Here is a 17,963-nt window from a genome sequence, read left to right as displayed (position 1 = left end):
AGGTTTAAGGAAAGAGGAACTGCAAAAAGTCCAAGTGAGTTTTTAAGCTTGATGACAAGTAGTTGGAGATCTTATCTGGTCTTGCCTGATTAATGATATGAAGCTTAGGTTTTTTTCTTCTTACATTAGCATAACATTCATTTTTTTGGCATAGATCCCAAAGAGTGTAGGAGGTTAGCCAATACTGTGTCATTAAATATGAATACAGTTCTTTTGGTTAATCAACATGAAAAAAATATTTGTCTTCCATAGTTTGTATGTGGCTTTCTAAGAGTTACTAGGTGCTATGTGTGCTGATATATATATATATATATATAGGTAGATATTTGCCATAGAAGACCGCTTCTGCTCCTTCAAAAATATAAGGAACATCTGTGCTTATATCTTGTTATGCCCCAATTGTTCTTAGAAAACCTTCAGCTATGATAAGCTGTCCTTAAAAGAGTTGCCTAGTCTAGGCTAGAGCCTTCGAGAGCATCAGAAGTGTAATAGTCGGTTAGGCTACTTGATAGAGCAATAGTAGTAATTGGACCGAAATGTAGAGAAAAGTATAGTGTTTCATCCAGTTCAGAGGTTCTTTGACACACACCTAATATCAGACATCTCATCATCAAGAGATCGGAGACAGCTGAAAGCTTCTGTGATGTGGAACAGGAGAAAGAATAACAGAAATCATGTTAACTCCCCAACAATACTAAATTTACCATTGTTTTAAATACATAGAAAATGCTTTTGTGTGCCATGAGGTAAAATAACGAATAAATCTATAGACAGGCTTCTTCATGAGACAAATTGATATCTTTGAGCATTAGGTTTCAATTTTTCTGTTCATTGTTTGCATGAATCATTTCAAGAGGTCAAGCTAATGACCTGCAACTGTGAAATTAGATTTAAAGTTTTCCTCTAATCTTTTTCCTCTTTTCAGTTTTACTTGAAAGAAGAATACTCAGTATGGTTCTGCTAGTTCCACATCCAGACTTAATTTTCTGTGTCGTACAGCTGCTGTCTGCTTGGTGTCTGGGACTGACAGAGCCATTTAGTTTGGGACCACAGGTCCCACCACAACAGGGCATAATATAAAGAGTAACAACATTGCAATTAGATTTTCATTCCGATAATTCTGTGTTGAAAATATGTTCCACCGAAATCCAGCAGCTTTCAAATGGAAGTTATTTTAAGAATTCAAGTCAAGATTGGAATTTTATTTCTAGGTTGTTATTATGCGAACTAGTGTATATATTATCCAAATAGTAGCAGAAAATGTGGAAAATAAGTATTTCGGTACAGCTGAAATGTTATTATCAGGCTGATGCTTACTCGTCTCAGACTACTGAAGTCATCAACGCTTCAGTCACTGGAACTTTTGTGTTAAACCTTGTCTTCTGTTTTTACAGACCTCTTCTTCATCCTCTTACATAGCTGCTTGCACCATTTTTATTCATTTTTTTGTAAGATAAAGAGAATTTGCCAGAGCAAAAGAGCTCCTTTTTGTCATGTTCAACAGCTATTTGTCAGCTTAATTAATGAGGCTTTAAATGTCTCTAGAAGGAAAAGAAGATAGACTCCTTGGGATAATCAGTTTCACGTGAAGAGTGGTTGTTTAAGACCAAAGTCTGATTGCAAATGGGAGATTGTCGATTTTCCGCATGAAGCGTTGTGTTTCCTGCATAGTATGAGTTCAGACATAGCTGTAGAGGTCTTCAGAGGCAGTCCTGTCTACCTGTTGGAACAGATGAGGGCTTGGGCACTGCCAGAAGACCTCGACTTCTAATGGTGCTCAGAGACTGAATGGGCGAGCTCAGTGTGTCGCTGCATCTCTACAATTACTCATGCTGTTACAAAACTTGGTGCCTTCCTTCTTCACTTGAACTTCACGGTGTTAATGCTATTAGGGGTTGGTCTTCGAAGCGTGAAAGACGAAATATGCTGAAGAAAACTTAAGCGGAGGATTTGTAGCCTAAATAGGAACCTACTAATGTGCCTGTGATGCTTATATTTCAGACTCGGTGCAAGACTGCCCACGTAATTGTCACGGGAATGGCGAGTGTGTATCGGGTGTCTGCCACTGTTTCCCAGGATTTCACGGAGCAGATTGTGCTAAAGGTATCGTTTTCCCCATGTTTACAAATAACCACAGTGTGTGTTTGTGATGTATGGATTGACAGTGCCTGCTAGTTAGCATGTGTCCAGGCTAGATTCCAATAGATCAATACACTTTTTTTTTTCTTAGATCTCTTAGTTTAATATGATCAAATGGAAGCATTGCTACATTGCTGATGAGCTTGCATAACTACAGCTTTTTTGTGTGTCAAAGGTAATAGGCAGAAATGGCAGAAAATATTTATTTTCTGTAAAAGCGGATGAATTATCATCAATGCTTTCTGATTAACTGTCTGCAACAGAAGACTAATTGTCTTCATTGATAGCATGTAATGTATATTTTGGCTTGGCTGAGTGTTACTTCTAGTACATAGCATCTTTCTTGCATATGTTATTACTCTTTTACCAAAGGAAGTTTGCCATTTTTAGGAAAATAAGTAGCACTTTATCAACCTTTTCTTAAGGGTTAATTGTAAATTTTAACGACTAAAACTGAGACATGCATGATTATCATCAAGGGAATTAAACAGAGCTGAGTTTTTACTGAGAGTTTGGGATAGCTGTCGTAGGGAAAAGCTTCACAAAGAAGGACCTCTTCTGTTTATACCGCTAGGAGCACATATGTTGTGTAAATTCAGTGATTTGGTGATATTCCCTGTTGTTCCTGAGCACAGTCACAACATTTTGCAGTTTGCTTCCTTCTCAGTTTGTGTGAGATTTAGGCACACTAGTGTTCAAGGAGGAAAGCCTGGGGTTGGAAAGCTTTCTGAAATGCCGACAATGTCCTTAGAAACGTGCTCATTTCTTCTTAGACTCCCGACCCAGTCCTGAGGACAGTTTGTTGCACCCCACCTCTTCTGCTGATGGAGCACGGTGGCGTCCAGCACGCCCATGCATGTCTATGAATTACTCCTTGAATAGCTGTTATAACTGTAGTGGAGTGAATAATTTCCAAATTTCCATTTTGTGTCTCCCTGTTTGGCTCTTGAAGGTGCCCCAGTACCAAAAAAAAAAAAAAGAAAACAAGAAAACAAAGGATCCACAAGGCCCTGGGAAACTAATGATGTTATTTCAATGCTAGCCCTATTCATTTTAAAGAATGCTTCAAATAGAGCATGCATGTCGTTTGCCTACCTGAGAAATTAAGGCACTCGGCAAGTAGAGAGAGGAGGTATCTGTATATTGCAGAGTGAACGGTGTGATAGCGTGTGCTATAAATACACGCTGGCAGCTCTCTGCTTTTCTGTGGTGTTAACCTGTGAAGGTACGCGTGTGGTGACTGTGTACTTCACTGCCACTCTTCACCCATACATGGCCATTAAATCAACTCGTTTGCATTTTGAATTGTGGAACAATCCTGCGTTGTGTACTGAACCCCTGTGTGACGCTGTGTTCCATGTCAACGCTGGAAAAGACTTCGTTCAGGCTACGTCAGAGGAATACTTTCTCAGAGGGTACTTGTCAAACTGTGTCTGTCAGATTTCTACCCCCAGTACATTCCCTCTGCTTCCTGCTTTGTCCTTTCTGTGCTGTCTCTTTTCCCCTCAAAAGCGCAAATGGTTTCTTGGAAGCTTCTTTCAAGTCTTTTGCCGTTTTCTTGTCAGACATCACGGTATTTCTAAAGAACAAAGCAGCCTGAAAAACTACATAGAAGTAAAATGACAAAAGGGGTGTGTTGGCAGAACTGCCGCGTTTCCGCGCAAGCACGTAGCTGCGCATCTTTCTACTACGGGACGTACCCCGAAGCGCGCAGCCGAGTCAGGGTGTGAGGACTCTGTGCCTCGCCTGTTCCCCGGGCACTGGGACACCTCTTCTCATGTCCACAGATTTTTCTGCTTACTTGACTGTTGTTTATATGTGAGAGCAATTTCCGAAGGCAGAAATCAAGATTGGGCTTGTGTGCATGGTAAAACACAGTAGAATGACATAGAGAATTGAATCTTTTCTAGCATATTGTATATATGAACACATTTAATACACGTTTACCGTAATGTTAAGTTTATATGTAAGCTCTCACTAGTATAGAGGAATAATAATTTTCTTCCCTTCTGATTTGTTTTTTTAGTAATTATTTCCCTTGCAACACATCTTTCAATTTCTCAGTTCTCCACTGTAGAATAATTTCAGGCATGGCTTAGATGTGGAGAAAACGTGAATAAGCTCCTCAGGTAGCTTTTAGAACTTGATTCTGAAAAAGAGCTTGACACTGGGTGAAACCCAAGTTTGGCAGATCTGAAGCTGATCCTTTATAGCAGTGAATCACCTGTTGCAGGGCTGATCCCGAGGGCATCAGAAGCAATGACTCTTGAGAGAAGTCATCTGCAAACTATTTGCAGACAGTATGCAGGTACTCCTTCAATTACTTTGCTCCATCTGTGTAGTTCTGAAAGATGAAAATGAAGGAAACCTATGAGAGACACCACAGATTTGACTTCAGATCCATTCACTCCGGGAAAATACCATGAAAACTATTAGAAAGAGATGAACTTTTGGCCTAACCCCCAGGCTGAAATACACTTTCAAACCCTGAAGTGGAGGCAATTTCACCCTCTCAAACACTCTTGCCAAATTCTCAGGGGGATTATTTCTCACCCATATCTCTGGAAATAACTTATCCTTAGCCAGTACCACTTGGTTTACTTTATCCTTTCTCAGGCAAGATTCCCTCTGAAATTGTTTGGTATTTAACCTAATTAAGAATTGTATCTAAGACACAAAAAAGGTAATGATACATTCTTTAATCTCATGTGGATAAAGTATGGCATTTAAAGAAAAAGAAAGACTGAAAATAAAAAGATGATTCAGTGGGTGGAATGCTGCCTGGTAAAGAAAATGTGCATAGTTAAAGCCAGTGGAAGATTTGCTATAAATTGAACTGCATTGTGAATAACCCCCTGTTCACAGTTACCTGTAGGAGTTCTTGATAAGAACCAGTGCTGTGGCCAAGGATCAAATAAAGAATCAGACACACAGCTATGATTATGTTATTTTGGTGTGTTGTCACTTTTTTTACGTTCATCTCTATCTTTCTGTAACTTCTGTGACATAACCACCCAGTTGTATCAAGAATGTCCTTCTTACGTAGTGTTCCCACTGTTAATATCAGATAATAGTTTGGTCTTGCAGCTGCCAAGTTCTGTGGTAAATCCGCACCAGGCATCCTTCATCGTGTCCTGCTTTTCACCATTCGTAGAGTTCAGTGTTACAATGAGGTGGGTTTCTTGAAGTGCCTTGAAGTTGGCTGTAGTTTCATTTCATCTTGTAATATCCTTGAAGGGCATGCAACTCTTCCACTCCTTTTAAAGAAGTGCTTCCAAAGATGCTGTCATATGCTGTTTTGCAAATGTGCTCAGAGCCTCCTTTAATATTGCATTGTTAAAATACTAGTATTTGCATCGTAAACACAATTAAGTTAATCTGAAAAGGTGAAACAAGGTACCATCACATGGGGTTTCTACATTGACATGAGGAGCGTAGCCTGTTAAGAGATGGTGTCTCGTTTGGAAAAGAAGGAAAAGAACTGAGTCAAGTAGGTCGTGTCAGCCGCCATGATGTTGCCATTGAGAAGATACTTTTAGCTGATTATGCAATATAATGAGAAATGTGTTTGATATTATAATCTAAATGGATTGAAGGCTTTTGGATTTTTTAAACCAGAAATTTGTGCCATGTTTGAACAGTTGACTTTTTAATCTGATTTTAAGAACTCTAATGATTCAGATTTATGTTATTTGCCGTTTCTTTTCCTGTTCTCCTTCTGTGGGTTTTTCATTATTTTATTTTCATTCTGTTTGTTTTTGGCTTACTGGCAAAGGACGGCGCCACTTTAATAAGTATAAAAAGAAGGGTAGGTTTTTTTAAATTTCTTTTTATTTCTTTTGCAACATCTATTTAGTTTGAAATAGTTACTAAGCTGTAAAGTGTAGTCTATCTCTTTTTAAATTTATTCTAATGGATTTTCTGTTTCTGACGATTGCCAGCACCAAGAGTTCCTACCACTGCCATTTTCTTTATTATGTGTGTACTGTTAATCTCTGTATATGTAAATGTAAAAAACTGCCAATTATTAGGTAAGTAAGGTATAATTGCTAGAAGAAGCAGCTCTTGCTTTTTCTCATTTTAATTCAAATTTCAGTTGTTTGGGACTCTTTGTGATCTGAGGTTATTCAGAGGCAACAGTGCATAAAGTAATGGGGTTTTGTCCATTGAACATTCTGCTTGAAACTGTTCTTTTAATGCCACATCCAGAATGCGCCCCATGGCATAAGAAGTTGTGGGAGTGGGGAATATATGAGTTTTGGGGAATATATGAGTTTTGGAGTGCCGTAGTCTATTCATCGCGATAGAGCATGTGGCCCGCGTGGATGAATGGTGTTAACATATAGGAGTCAGTATTTCCACTCTGTGTGATTAAGATAAAGAATATCTGCCTGCATAACTTGGCTAGAAATTTTAGGAACTGAAAACAGTGCAAGCAGACAGAAGCTCACTGGACTTTGAAGGAAAAGGTGAGAGGTGGTATTACGCAGCCTGTCTCCTTGCCTGGAAGAGGCGGAACCCATGGTGAGGCAGGACTTGGGGTCTTCTGTGGCGCAGTCAGACCGGGGAATGGGCGTTTTGCACTATTCAAGTGGCTCACCGTAAATCTATGTGGTAGCAGATTACCTATCAGGCAAGTGAATTGGGTTGGATTAAAGATCGTGATAACCCAAAGCGGATCGGTTTGGCAGAGAAGAGGAGAGGAACAGTGGTGTAGGAAAACCACCAGTTTTATGGCATTACAAAGAGACGGTCATGAGCAACAGTACTTGTTAAAGCTAATTTGCTGTGGTTAGTGCTTTACAAGCAAAACAAATAACTAAACCCAGCACCTGCCTCCAAGAATTTACCATGTCAGTACAAGTTAAAAGGAAACGAATGGGAAACAATTGACAGGTATGGGGATATAAGGAAAAAATGTAATAGTGTAAAAAACACGCTAGCAGTGAGTTGCTCTGTCAGTTTTGGGGAACACTGTGGTAAAAGACAATTTTAAAGAGGGATAGTAGGGCAGGTAGATAACAGTGCGGATAATGGAGGGCATATGGGGCCTCCGAAGGAGACAGACCATGGGAAAAGAGCTCAGAAAAGATCTATTTTGACTTTCAAAAGCATTGTAAGTCACAAAGTGGTTGAAGTCAGAATTGTAGCAGTGAGCAGTCTCCGGCGAGGCAGGGTCTGTAAAAAAAGTTGGAGCATTAAGTTCATGTTCCATATGGTAAGAAGAAAGGACCTGAAACTGGGCTGGGAAAGAAAAGCCACAAAGCTGAAGGTTACATTAACAGATTAACAATATGGTTTTTGCAGCAGTATTGCACACAGACATCAGTGAAGCAGACTGAGTTCTTCAACGCTGGAGAAAAAGTTGCCTATTTGAAGTAGATTTTATTTGCTGAAAGTTAGGGCAAGAATTCTGACAAAGAGATGCAACGCAGAATGAATCTGTAAGACTTTGTCAAAGCCTGAATGTGAGGCGAGGAAATGGATGAGTCAAAAATAACGATCCAGATTATGAACCTTAGTGACAGGTCAAACAAAATGTTATTGTCCAGTGTGATGGAGCAAGAATGCAGGGGAGGGCTGAGTAGTGGAATAGAGAGAAAAGAGAAATTAGAGAAATAACTTTATTCGTGAGCATTATGTAATAGCATGTCTCATCACTCACAAAAAAAAAAAAAGTTTAGAAAAAGTGTGCTTTTCTTTGGAAATACTGCATTCATGACTCGTCTCCCACACATATCTCACATCCTTTCTTGCAGTTGACAAAATTCAGCATGTTCAGGTTCTCTCCTAGTGTCTCTTTCTGGGCGGGTTTGTTTCTGGGTTTTGTGTGTTTACGTGTGTATGTGTGCCAACTGATTTATGCGCTGCAGCAGCAGCACAGCCCTGGCTTGTCACTCACATCTCTCACAGTGGGTGGAAGCATCATTTTGGTACTTGAACAGACAAGGCTGTCTTCGGCAATGTTCCTATCTAGCAGTTCCCACCTCTCTGACTCAGTGCCTTAAAATGCCTTTGTTATAAACTGTCTTCTCATTTTCCCAGTCTCATATTTTATTAGCAGACGTTTTCCATCCTCACTTTCCTTCCAATGAGTTCGATGTACAGGGCAGTGTTTGCCCATCTGCCCTCAGTTTTCTTAGTTTTACAGAACCACTGAACATTCTGAAAAGAGTTTTGTGCCATCAGCTATGCCTAAAATAATTGCAGAAGAAATAAATGGACATGTAACCTATTTTGACAGTGATTGACAAGTCATTGCCCCCTGTCAGCTGCTAGCTTGCCTGCCTGAAATGAGCTAGTAGGTTTGATCCCGTGTCAGGTAGATGAGTAGAGCCAACGTAGAACCCCCCCGTCTGACTCTTTCTAATTGGCAATTTAAACTGGAGCCAAGAACTGAAGGTGTCACAGGTTGAATTCATTCTGATGGTTAGTGGTCACGGCTCCAAAGGCATGCAGTCAGTAGCGTGACAAGGAATAGAATACATGAACCATAGTTTCTAGTTCTGAACTCTCTTGGAGATTAGAGGTGAAAACAGGGGACTTGAGAGTCTGGAATCCAGAACTCTACAGCAGATATCTTGTTATATTTGTGTTACTACACAAGTAATTTAGCATCCTAACGTTTCATTAGTCTTTGGAAATACGTACGTGTTCCTATAGTATGTTGTAGATGAAACATGAGGATTAGCTGCTGTTTGCAAGACGTGATCTTCGTAACAGGGCAGTGTTGTAAGAGGACTCAGATGCTGCATAGCCTGCACCGAGCTAGAACTGGTGCTGCGTGTCCTTTGCATTTTTTGTAAGGCAATACTTGCAAAGTTGAGACAGGACACGGGAGCTACTTTTATATAACATTGCGAATATTTGAGAAAACAGACTTTTAAAATACAAATTTCAACAAGCAAAATATGAACTTCTCGTTGTTCTTAAAGCTTTTTTGGCTTCTGCTCGTTCCAGCATTGAATTCAAGGTCGTGAGGAATTTATCTGCAGAAAAATAATTTCCAGTGGGGATGCTCCTGTTTAGAAGCACGTCCTGCCTTCTGTTTGTTATAGTTGTGCCTTTACAGGGCAGCAAAAACACTTTTAAAAAATTTAAGATATTTATTTAATGTTGTTAAATATACTCGATACTTGTATCTAGTATAGCAACTTAATTAGCATTTGTTTTCTGTATTAAACTGACAGTAAGCATACGGCCAAATTTGTGCCTGTGGATTGCATTGCCCTTTCATAAGTTTCTAAATTCATGTTGCAGCATATGAACTTGAATTAATGTATGACTCCTTTTCCCAAAGACATTTGTAGAGTAGTGGTGCAGCTAGGAATGTAGACTTATTTCTGTAGGAGAAAATGTCAAAGTCAGAGCTAAAAGGTGTAAGAAAAAACTGGGGAATGCAGAGGAATTCAGTAACCAAGGAGGAAGGAAATAACTGAAAGAAGTTTCTAATGCCACTGCTGGACAAAACACGATAGGTAAAAAGAAATGGGCCCATAATGAATTATGAGTCTCTCATTTCAGTGAACACTAGTGCATCTTCATCTGATCATTCGTTACCCAACCTGTCATAATTCAGAGACTGAGGACAGAAGTACTATAGCTGCAGCCTACAAAGCGGAACCGAGTTTTATTGACTTGGTGTGATAAGGAAGTTTGCTTTGCTTATATCCAGGATGGAAAGCACACAGAAACACAGTAGAATGTTATTAATGGATTTTTCTTCAACAGCATTGTAGTAATATTTTTATACTTTAAAAAGCCGGACACGTTCATTTGATCTCTTACAGCTGCCTTTTCACTCAGTCTTTCTTCCTTTCGTATACATGTGCAGCAACAGCACATCTATTTGCACAAATATTTTCTGTTTCAATGGGATTCCAATAAATAGAATATTTCAAAAGGTTCCCAGTGCAGCAGGGAGGTAGATGTGCATACAGAGACATGCAGGACCCAAACCATTGTGCAGCTTCGTTTCTGGCAAGCCAAAAAGTCTTCCTTCCAATCTTATTATACTTCCATTGGTGGCTGAGAATCTGCTGAGATGAACTGTGCTCACTGTGATGCATACTTAGTAATTTGTGTTTAATAGGGTTGCTTATTTAATTGTGTTGCAATCTGCATTTTGATTTTAGGTTGCATTTTCTCCATAGGCTTGTACTGGTATTTGTTTATTTCATTAAGTTCTAAGAGTTTGTCTTTGCAGTTGTGCTGGGATCATCTTGGAGGCCTTGTGATGATGGGCAAATGTCATTGAAGCAGCTATGATTAAGTAGTATTGTAAATCACGTTATAGAAATAGAGCTGGTAAGAGATCCTTAGACATTTACTATCCCTGAATAACAGAAACAGCCTGAATGACAATCACAGCTTCAGATTTCAGCATGCATGACTTTTTTAATCTACATTATATCTAGTCTTGCACCTGTAATTTAGATCCCTTCCTATATTTAGACCCTATCTGAATGAGATCAAATGCAGTTAGCTGTCATCTCCCTTCACTTTCCCAAGCAGACAAAAACATTTGTAATTCGAATGCAGAAAAACGTTTAAATATCTGCAGCTAACATTGAATTGTGCAATTAATTGTGTTATAATTTAAATCTTGTACAGTAAATTTCATAAGGCAAATAGCAACTAAAATGAGACCGAAGCAGCCTGGGTTTTAAATACCCTGAATATTGCAGCGCACAGGTGGAGTCTTGTGGAGCCAGAGCTAAACCATGACCAGAGAAGTAATAGTTTTTACACTGTTCACTGGGAATGGTGTAAAATCTTACCAAAAATATTTGAAGAAATTTCACTTTTTCTTTTTCTAGATGCGTACTGTTAGCACGTGTCTGTTACGAATCACAACATACATTTGGAAGGATAATACTGGTATTTGGCGTTTAGCCTTACTGATGCTTTTTCTGAGCTTGAAGCATCATCTCTCCAATTCCTCCCTGGCTCTGTCCACTGCGATAGCTACTGAAACCTCTGCAGCAGTTTAGTTCTGCCTTCCTCCTCGGTTTTTCTAGCGATGGAGTTATCAAGCCATACAAATGAAGATCTATGTGCTTGTCTATGTCAGTAGTTGATTTCAGCATCTGTTTATTTCCATCTGTTGGTAGAAAGTAAAATTTATATCTCTGTATGTTCTTGTATCAACTTCCCTGCTTGTATCTAAAGCAGGAATTTCACAGCTCTGATTCTGTGTTACTAGTTCCCACAGAGATGTTTTTGGGACATTTGTATCCACCATCCACATTTTCCTCCTATCCCGTGTATCATGCAGAGAGTTAACAAGAAGTCTTCCTTCTCTTTTTTTTTTCCCCCCTTTTATTTTCAAAGGCACAAAATAACTGGCAAACTGATCAGTCACGTTCTCCTGTGATAAACCAGAAGCAGTGCAGGGTGACTTCCATTTCCTTGAATGCATCGATGCATATGAAAAAGAAATTGAACTGTGCTGCTCTTTAACGATGTAGTAGATAAGGGAGGACCCTAACTGGATTGGTTGCACATCATCTTAGTGTGCTGCATGAAGAACTGCGATCTTCCCTTTAATATAGGTAGTGATAGTTGTAGAGCTTCCGCAGTAGTGGAGCGGGAACAAAAAGGCTGGCGGTGTCGAGTCCAGAATGTACTGACGAGAGAAAGTCCTCAAGATTCTCAACTCCTGGCACAGCTAGCTGGTTCTTTCCCAGGGTCTGCCTCAACTCAAATGTCCTCTTTTCTCTCTGTCTCCAATTTGTAGCTCATTTTATACTACTGGAAAACCTTTTTTATGTTCAGCTGTGGCTTTTCCAGTGAGACAACCTTTTCCTCTCCCAGCTGGGGACTCCAGTATCTTTAGAGAACTAAGACTTAGATACTTGTTGATGGTTAGCTAGACTGTCTTAGCTCATCTGGTTAGCTCAGTCAGTTGAGCATGGCGCTAACAATGCCAAGGTCGCGGGTTCAATTCCCACTCGATCTCCATGTGTTGCCTGATCTTGTCGACAGCTGGCGACAGGGAGGCTGGATTAAAATGATCTCTAAGGTCCCTTCCAGCCTAGGCCATTCTATGATTCTATGATCTTCACACTCTCAGTAATGGGGCTTCAGCCCTTCCAATGCTCCACTGAAATAGTTCCAATGTATCTGGCATTAGTTTATTTTTTTATTTCTCTGTTCTTACAGACTGCTTTGTTATTAAAAGTATTGCAAATGTCTGTTCATGAAGCAAGATTTTCTTGTACCAAGTGACCAACCCCAAAGAAATTACTTTAAAATTGTGTTGTGGTTCTGGAAATTCCTGCTAGATAGTGTGGGAAGACACATTCATATTTCCTACATAGATTTATTTTTATTTTTTTTTAATAGTTGTAAGCAAAGCAGTTGCCTACTGGAAAGAGATGAATGGTAGAGGAGGGAACAGCAAATGTCTTTTTGACAGATAGGGTCACACTGGAGGCAATGAGAAAAACTATGACCCTTTGATAAATTTTGGCGAAAGCAAAGGTTTGCTGAGTGTTCAGAAGAATGCAAATATTCATTGTGCAATTAATGCTGTTCAGTCACTTCTATAAAAATCCTGCCATTTTTTTTGTAGAACAGCTTAAGTAGTTATTGATTGAGAACTTCTATAACTCCCAAAATGGAGGCATCCCCATATCTCTACAGGTATTTTAAATGAATTGAATTAATCATAGGCTTAAAAGTCTCTAGTGATCTTCGTTAACTTTCCTGGGTTTAATTAAAACATCTGTGCGCTTTTAATTTATCGATTCATCCAACTCATATGTCATGTTTTTAACACACCCCAGCATGCTCTGCATCATTTTTAACCCGATTCCCACTTAACTAAAGCAATTAAAATCACCCTGGATTAATTAAAGCATCCATACTTTAGTGCTTAAGTCAGCGTGTGCTGCTTTCCCCAAATGGTTTCTGAATGTCAAAGATCTGACACACCTGATGGGTTTTTTGTCCTTCTAGAAATTCTTCAGTGAATCTTTCTTCCTTATTAATGTGTGGTTTGACAGAGCTAGACCAGGGAGCTGGGTGAGGCTTGAGCGCAGGCAGCTCAGGTTAGGTTGCAGAGCATCACTGCTATGAAGGGCTGTCCTTTTCATCTTCATGCTGGCCTGATGCCCACAAGTTTATTATAATTTGAGTTTATTTATATGTTCTGTCGTCACATGTTTTCTAATAAGGTCTGTAATGTCAGAAAAGGTTATTTATAGTTGTTCAATCTTCTGCTCCTGGGTGAATTCCTGCAAGATGACTTCTGCTTGGAAGAGCGCAAGGTCTTAGAGCAACCCAAAAGATGTTCTAGGTCTTCCAGGTTGTCATGGTTCTTAAGGACATGTCAGCCTGACAGAAGTTGGTGAGCTCGGAAGCACAGGCAGCCTAGTCAAACACAATTCTTCCAGACCGTGTTGGTATTGTGTTTGTGAGGTGTGAAGAACAGATGAGAGAAAATGGTCCTGGATTCATTCCATCTCCTATTCCGGAATGATTTTCTTGGGGCTACGTTTGCTAGGAGTAGGGCAGCTTCTTATCAGGAAAGGAGCATGAAAATAGCATAAACTACTGAAACACCATAAACCATAGGTTGGTCTCAGATGTTATTTCAGAGTTTTGTATCCAGAAATAAACTCCACTTAAAACTTAACAGGCATGTAGACAAGTAGTGAAATGTGCACCAAACTGATTAAAATAGGTTTAAGCATAATATCTGAAGGAAAGTGTTGTCAAAACAATTTTTAAACTACAAATAAGAATACTTATATTTAATGTCTCCTAATTTTTAGAAATATCTTATGGGCAAACACTTGGTGTCACAAGGGATGTGATAATTTTTATGTTTCATTATTGTTTTTTTAAAAATAATACTCATGTGAAGTCTAGAGCCAACATTTGGATTCAGGTTGTCAGAAATTAGCTTCTTAAATAACTGGGCTGTTTTTCTAAAATGCAAATATTTGCAATTCCTTTGGTTTTATTGGTTTTGGGGATTTTAAGCAATCTGGAAATTAAGATTGTTTATATCTAAGTAGATATAACTTCACTTTAGAAAGCTGACTGTAGGCAAGAACTTGGTTGTAGCTTTTGAAGTGAATCTATAATTATTCAGGGCTTTGGTGTACAACTGGAGTAGCATTCAGCTCCAGCATCAGCAAAACACATCTTCACCTGCTTGCATTTTAATCCAATTTGTCCATTGAAGAGAAACTAACATTTGTAGACCTAATGTTACATATGTGTCACCAAAGTAAATACCAAAAAGTGTAAATCACTAGTACCACGTGACCCTATGATGTTTTTTAGGTATTTAGAACGACACAGTTGTAGGTGACGTTGGACCAGGGTCTCTGCTGTGTATCTGCTCCAGTTTGGAGCTGACCTGGAACACATACATTGGTTTCAGATTAGACTATCATAAACAGTAATCCATCTTCTGTATATACTAGCGAAATAATGCGTTGTCTCTCAGCAGTAGCAGTCCTGGAGTAGGCACCATCCACTTCACGTAAGGAAAATGAGCAGAACTCCAGACGAGTCTAGAGTTGTTTGCATGTTAATTGGAGCCACCTGGATGCAAAATTAGAGCAGGCTGGTTTGAGTCTTGCCCTGCAGCGGGCTGGTCTAGCAAATAAGTGTAGCAGACCACTTTTTAGACTGCCTGCTTCGGTTTTCTACGGAAGACCAGCTTGGTTCTGTCTCTGTTTCTTACTTAGGACAGCCTATAAACCCATAGAAGAAACGGTAATGCAGAGCTGTTTATTACAGTAGTGACATGCCAGATTCTTAGAACCTACACTTGCTTGCGTTCCTGCTTGCCTGCTTCTCTTGCAATCTTAGTGGCATGGCGGTGTTGGAAATGCCAAAAATTTGACCAAGAACTCTCATTTTTCTTATTCTCAAAGTGATATTCCTGTTATATAGTGTGTAGAATGACCGCAGAAGAGGGTTGTAGATTAAACTTTGTGGCTTTAGGTTACAAGTGTCTTAATCTTAACTGCATTCACTTGATCCCTAAGGTTAAACGACAGATCCTCTCGTTTGTCCAGAGTCAGTTCTGGTGTCACTAACACCTCGGCAGTGCACAGTGCAGTGGCAGGCCACCGAAGGCGGATTACTGTTCAATTTTTATATAAGCTTTGCAACGACTGAATAGATTTATGAACCATAGCAAGACCTCTGACCTGATAGGATCATGAAGAGAGGAATAAAAAGCTGTGACATGGCTTTTAGCTTTACTTAAATTCCTGAAGCACCATAGCGGAGTAAGGGAATGCTGAAAAGCTGCCGTGGGAGCTCTTTAGCCCAATACCCAGCACCGACAGGTAATCTTCCTTCTGCCATGCCAGTCTTTGGTGTCCCAGAAGTTGAACCCTGCAAATTCAGATCAAAAGTGGGACCTAAGAATGGCCTTCCCATAGGCATGTTCCACATAACAGATAGACCTTCCTTTTAGCTGGACCACAGTTGCCCCATGCTTAATGAGGCTTAGGGGCAAGGCGAGGAGAGAAGCAGCCTTGCAGCAGGTGGGTGGCACAGGAGTATCTAGCTAGGTCTAGAGTGGTCACATCAAAGTTGCTTGTTGGTTTTGGGTTTTTTTAATTATTTTAGTAATGGATTTATTTCTGCTCAATCTCTTTTGCAAGGGGCTGTGCTGTTCGAATAGAGTTACTTGTCTTTGAGTTTTGACTCCAGAGGAGAGGTTTGCAGAACAGAAGTCCTTTCAGGTGTCAAGTGCCACGTTTACCTGTAAAACAACAAAGCACAAGCAAGCTGTTCCTCACTCGTATCCAGCTTCTAAGTCAACTTTAGCTTTCCTGGGACTTTTTCTTTCTTTGAAGCACGGTGAGGAGGTTCATAGGCATGTATGCTGCCATGTCCCACTGCAGCTGGAGAATCCACATTGAGCAGCCATTAGTAATAACGCTGAGTCTCTGCAATGGCTTGGAAGGATGTAGAGGATTTGCATCTAATAATATTACTTCCTTCTGTGGTGAGCCTGAATGAGAGTAGTGACTGCAAGCTTAGCCACCACATACAGGAGCTGAGAGGTGCCTTGTTCTAGAAAGGGTTGGGTTTGTGTTAAGATGAGACCCAGATAAAGGGAACAGCATCTTTACAATGTGTCAAGGTGTGGAAGGTGGCACCAAGAAATTGGCCACTTGTAATTACTCCAGGTCTTCCCAACAAGTTGCCATCTGATCACTCGCCTCCATATCCCCTACACCGTGACAAGTAAAGAGAGAGGGACCGAAGTGATTACCTTTCTTAAAGTGATTCAGGAAAATGAATTGCTGTCTGCCCAAAATGGACTTTTAATTGCAGTGAAATGGAGAGGTGTGGACAAAGGAATTTTGTGTGTCCCCAGGTCTTCATACCTGGAGAGTGGAAGTGGTCCTAGTTTGATCCCTTTCTTTAATGGCCCCCCTGTGGCTTTCAGTAGCAGCAGTTAGAATATCTGGGCAGTGAGAAGAGTGTTTGATGATGACAGGCAAAAGAGGTGTAAAAGAGGTTGTCCTACAGTGCAATTTGGACATAATGGCCATTTGTCTGTATTTTAAGTCAGTCCAGCTGGTTAAGTAAACAATTCTGAAACCAGACTCGAAAAGCACAAGCGGTCGAACTTTACCATGAACTTTTTCGCTGAACGCATTAGAGCACTTGTGAATATATGTCACATCTGAAATCAGAAAGTTCCTGCTGGAAATTGTGTTTTATTCAGGCTTTTGTATTCACTTTGAAAGGGAGTAAGCAAAGAAACTGAACAAGACTCATAGGAAGAGAGGACTCGGGGGAAGAAGTAGAATGGAGTCCTGTTGGTACCGAAGGACAGAGAATATTCCCCTAAGACAGAGGAGGGGTAGCAAAAAAAAAAACACCAAACAACAACCCAAAACTTCAGCCTACTGTTATTGTTATTATTCTACTGTATAAAGAAGTAGACTTTAAAAAGTTAGACATGTGACATGGCTGATCAATCTGTAGTCTTAATTGAAATAATTCTCTGCACTCTAAATTTTAGCTAACATCTCAGGTTACGAATCTGAGTATCTTTTTTTCTGATCAATTTTCTCCCAGTTCAAACAAGAAAATTCTTAAAAAAGATTTATCCTGAAATGTGTTTTTTGCAGCAGATCAATGGGACAGCTAAGATTAATAAGGGTTACAGGACTGAATAGTGGAGAAGTTGTATAACTGGACAATTACACATTTCTTTCTAGGAAATCAATTACTTGGGTTCTTCTTGATCATCCAGGTTAAAAGGATAATAGAAGCAAGTAGACATTAGGACCTTTTTAATGATTAATAGTAGCTTTTGGGCGCTGTAAAGCTCTGGTAGTTTCTATTTACTTTGGAGTGTGAAAAGACAGAGAAATACTTTTCTGTCTTTATCAAACCGCATCAGCGAAAAGAGCGCAGAAGTTGTACATTTTCTCAAAGATGCGCTTCATTGCTCTCATTTTTTCTGTCCTCCTTCTGTTGTTTTTTTCCATTCCTCTGGCTGGTGACCACCCATTCAGTCTTTGGCAGACATGTAAATTTGCAGATTACCATGTTTGTATGGGAGATGTGGGCATATAGGAGTGTGAATACACCTCAGCGTAACATTTATGTGTAACCAGCTTTTAATAAACCGTTTGTTTCTTTCCATTGCTCTGCATATGTACGACATCTGATTCCTGGCATTCAAGACCTGCTGACTACCTTTATTATTCACAGGCTTCCCTTCATTTGCATAAATGAATATTTGCTTCAGAATGTACCTGGGATAAGGGTTAATGGTGCTTTCTTGCCAGTACACACAGGGTAAAAGCATTCTCTCTGGGATATTG

The 17,963-nt window shown here is 39.8% G+C and overlaps 1 protein-coding gene across 1 annotated transcript in view; it reads left to right on the top strand.

Moving 5' to 3' along the window:
- The window catches only part of LOC104270598 (teneurin-2-like), a gene marked incomplete at both ends in the record, with an annotated part of 98,576 nt that overhangs the window by 8,997 nt on the left and 71,616 nt on the right, over nt 1-17,963 (top strand). Inside the window, 1 exon segment of the mRNA XM_009865004.1 lies at nt 2,002-2,103. Coding sequence (XP_009863306.1) covers nt 2,002-2,103 — 102 coding nt within the window.

The sequence above is a fragment of the Apaloderma vittatum genome, unplaced genomic scaffold (assembly GCF_000703405.1).
Source record: "Apaloderma vittatum isolate BGI_N311 unplaced genomic scaffold, ASM70340v1 scaffold13992, whole genome shotgun sequence".
Taxonomy (NCBI): Eukaryota; Metazoa; Chordata; class Aves; order Trogoniformes; family Trogonidae; genus Apaloderma; species Apaloderma vittatum.
Note: the sequence above shows the minus strand (reverse complement) of the source record. Positions and strands in the feature narration are given on the sequence as shown.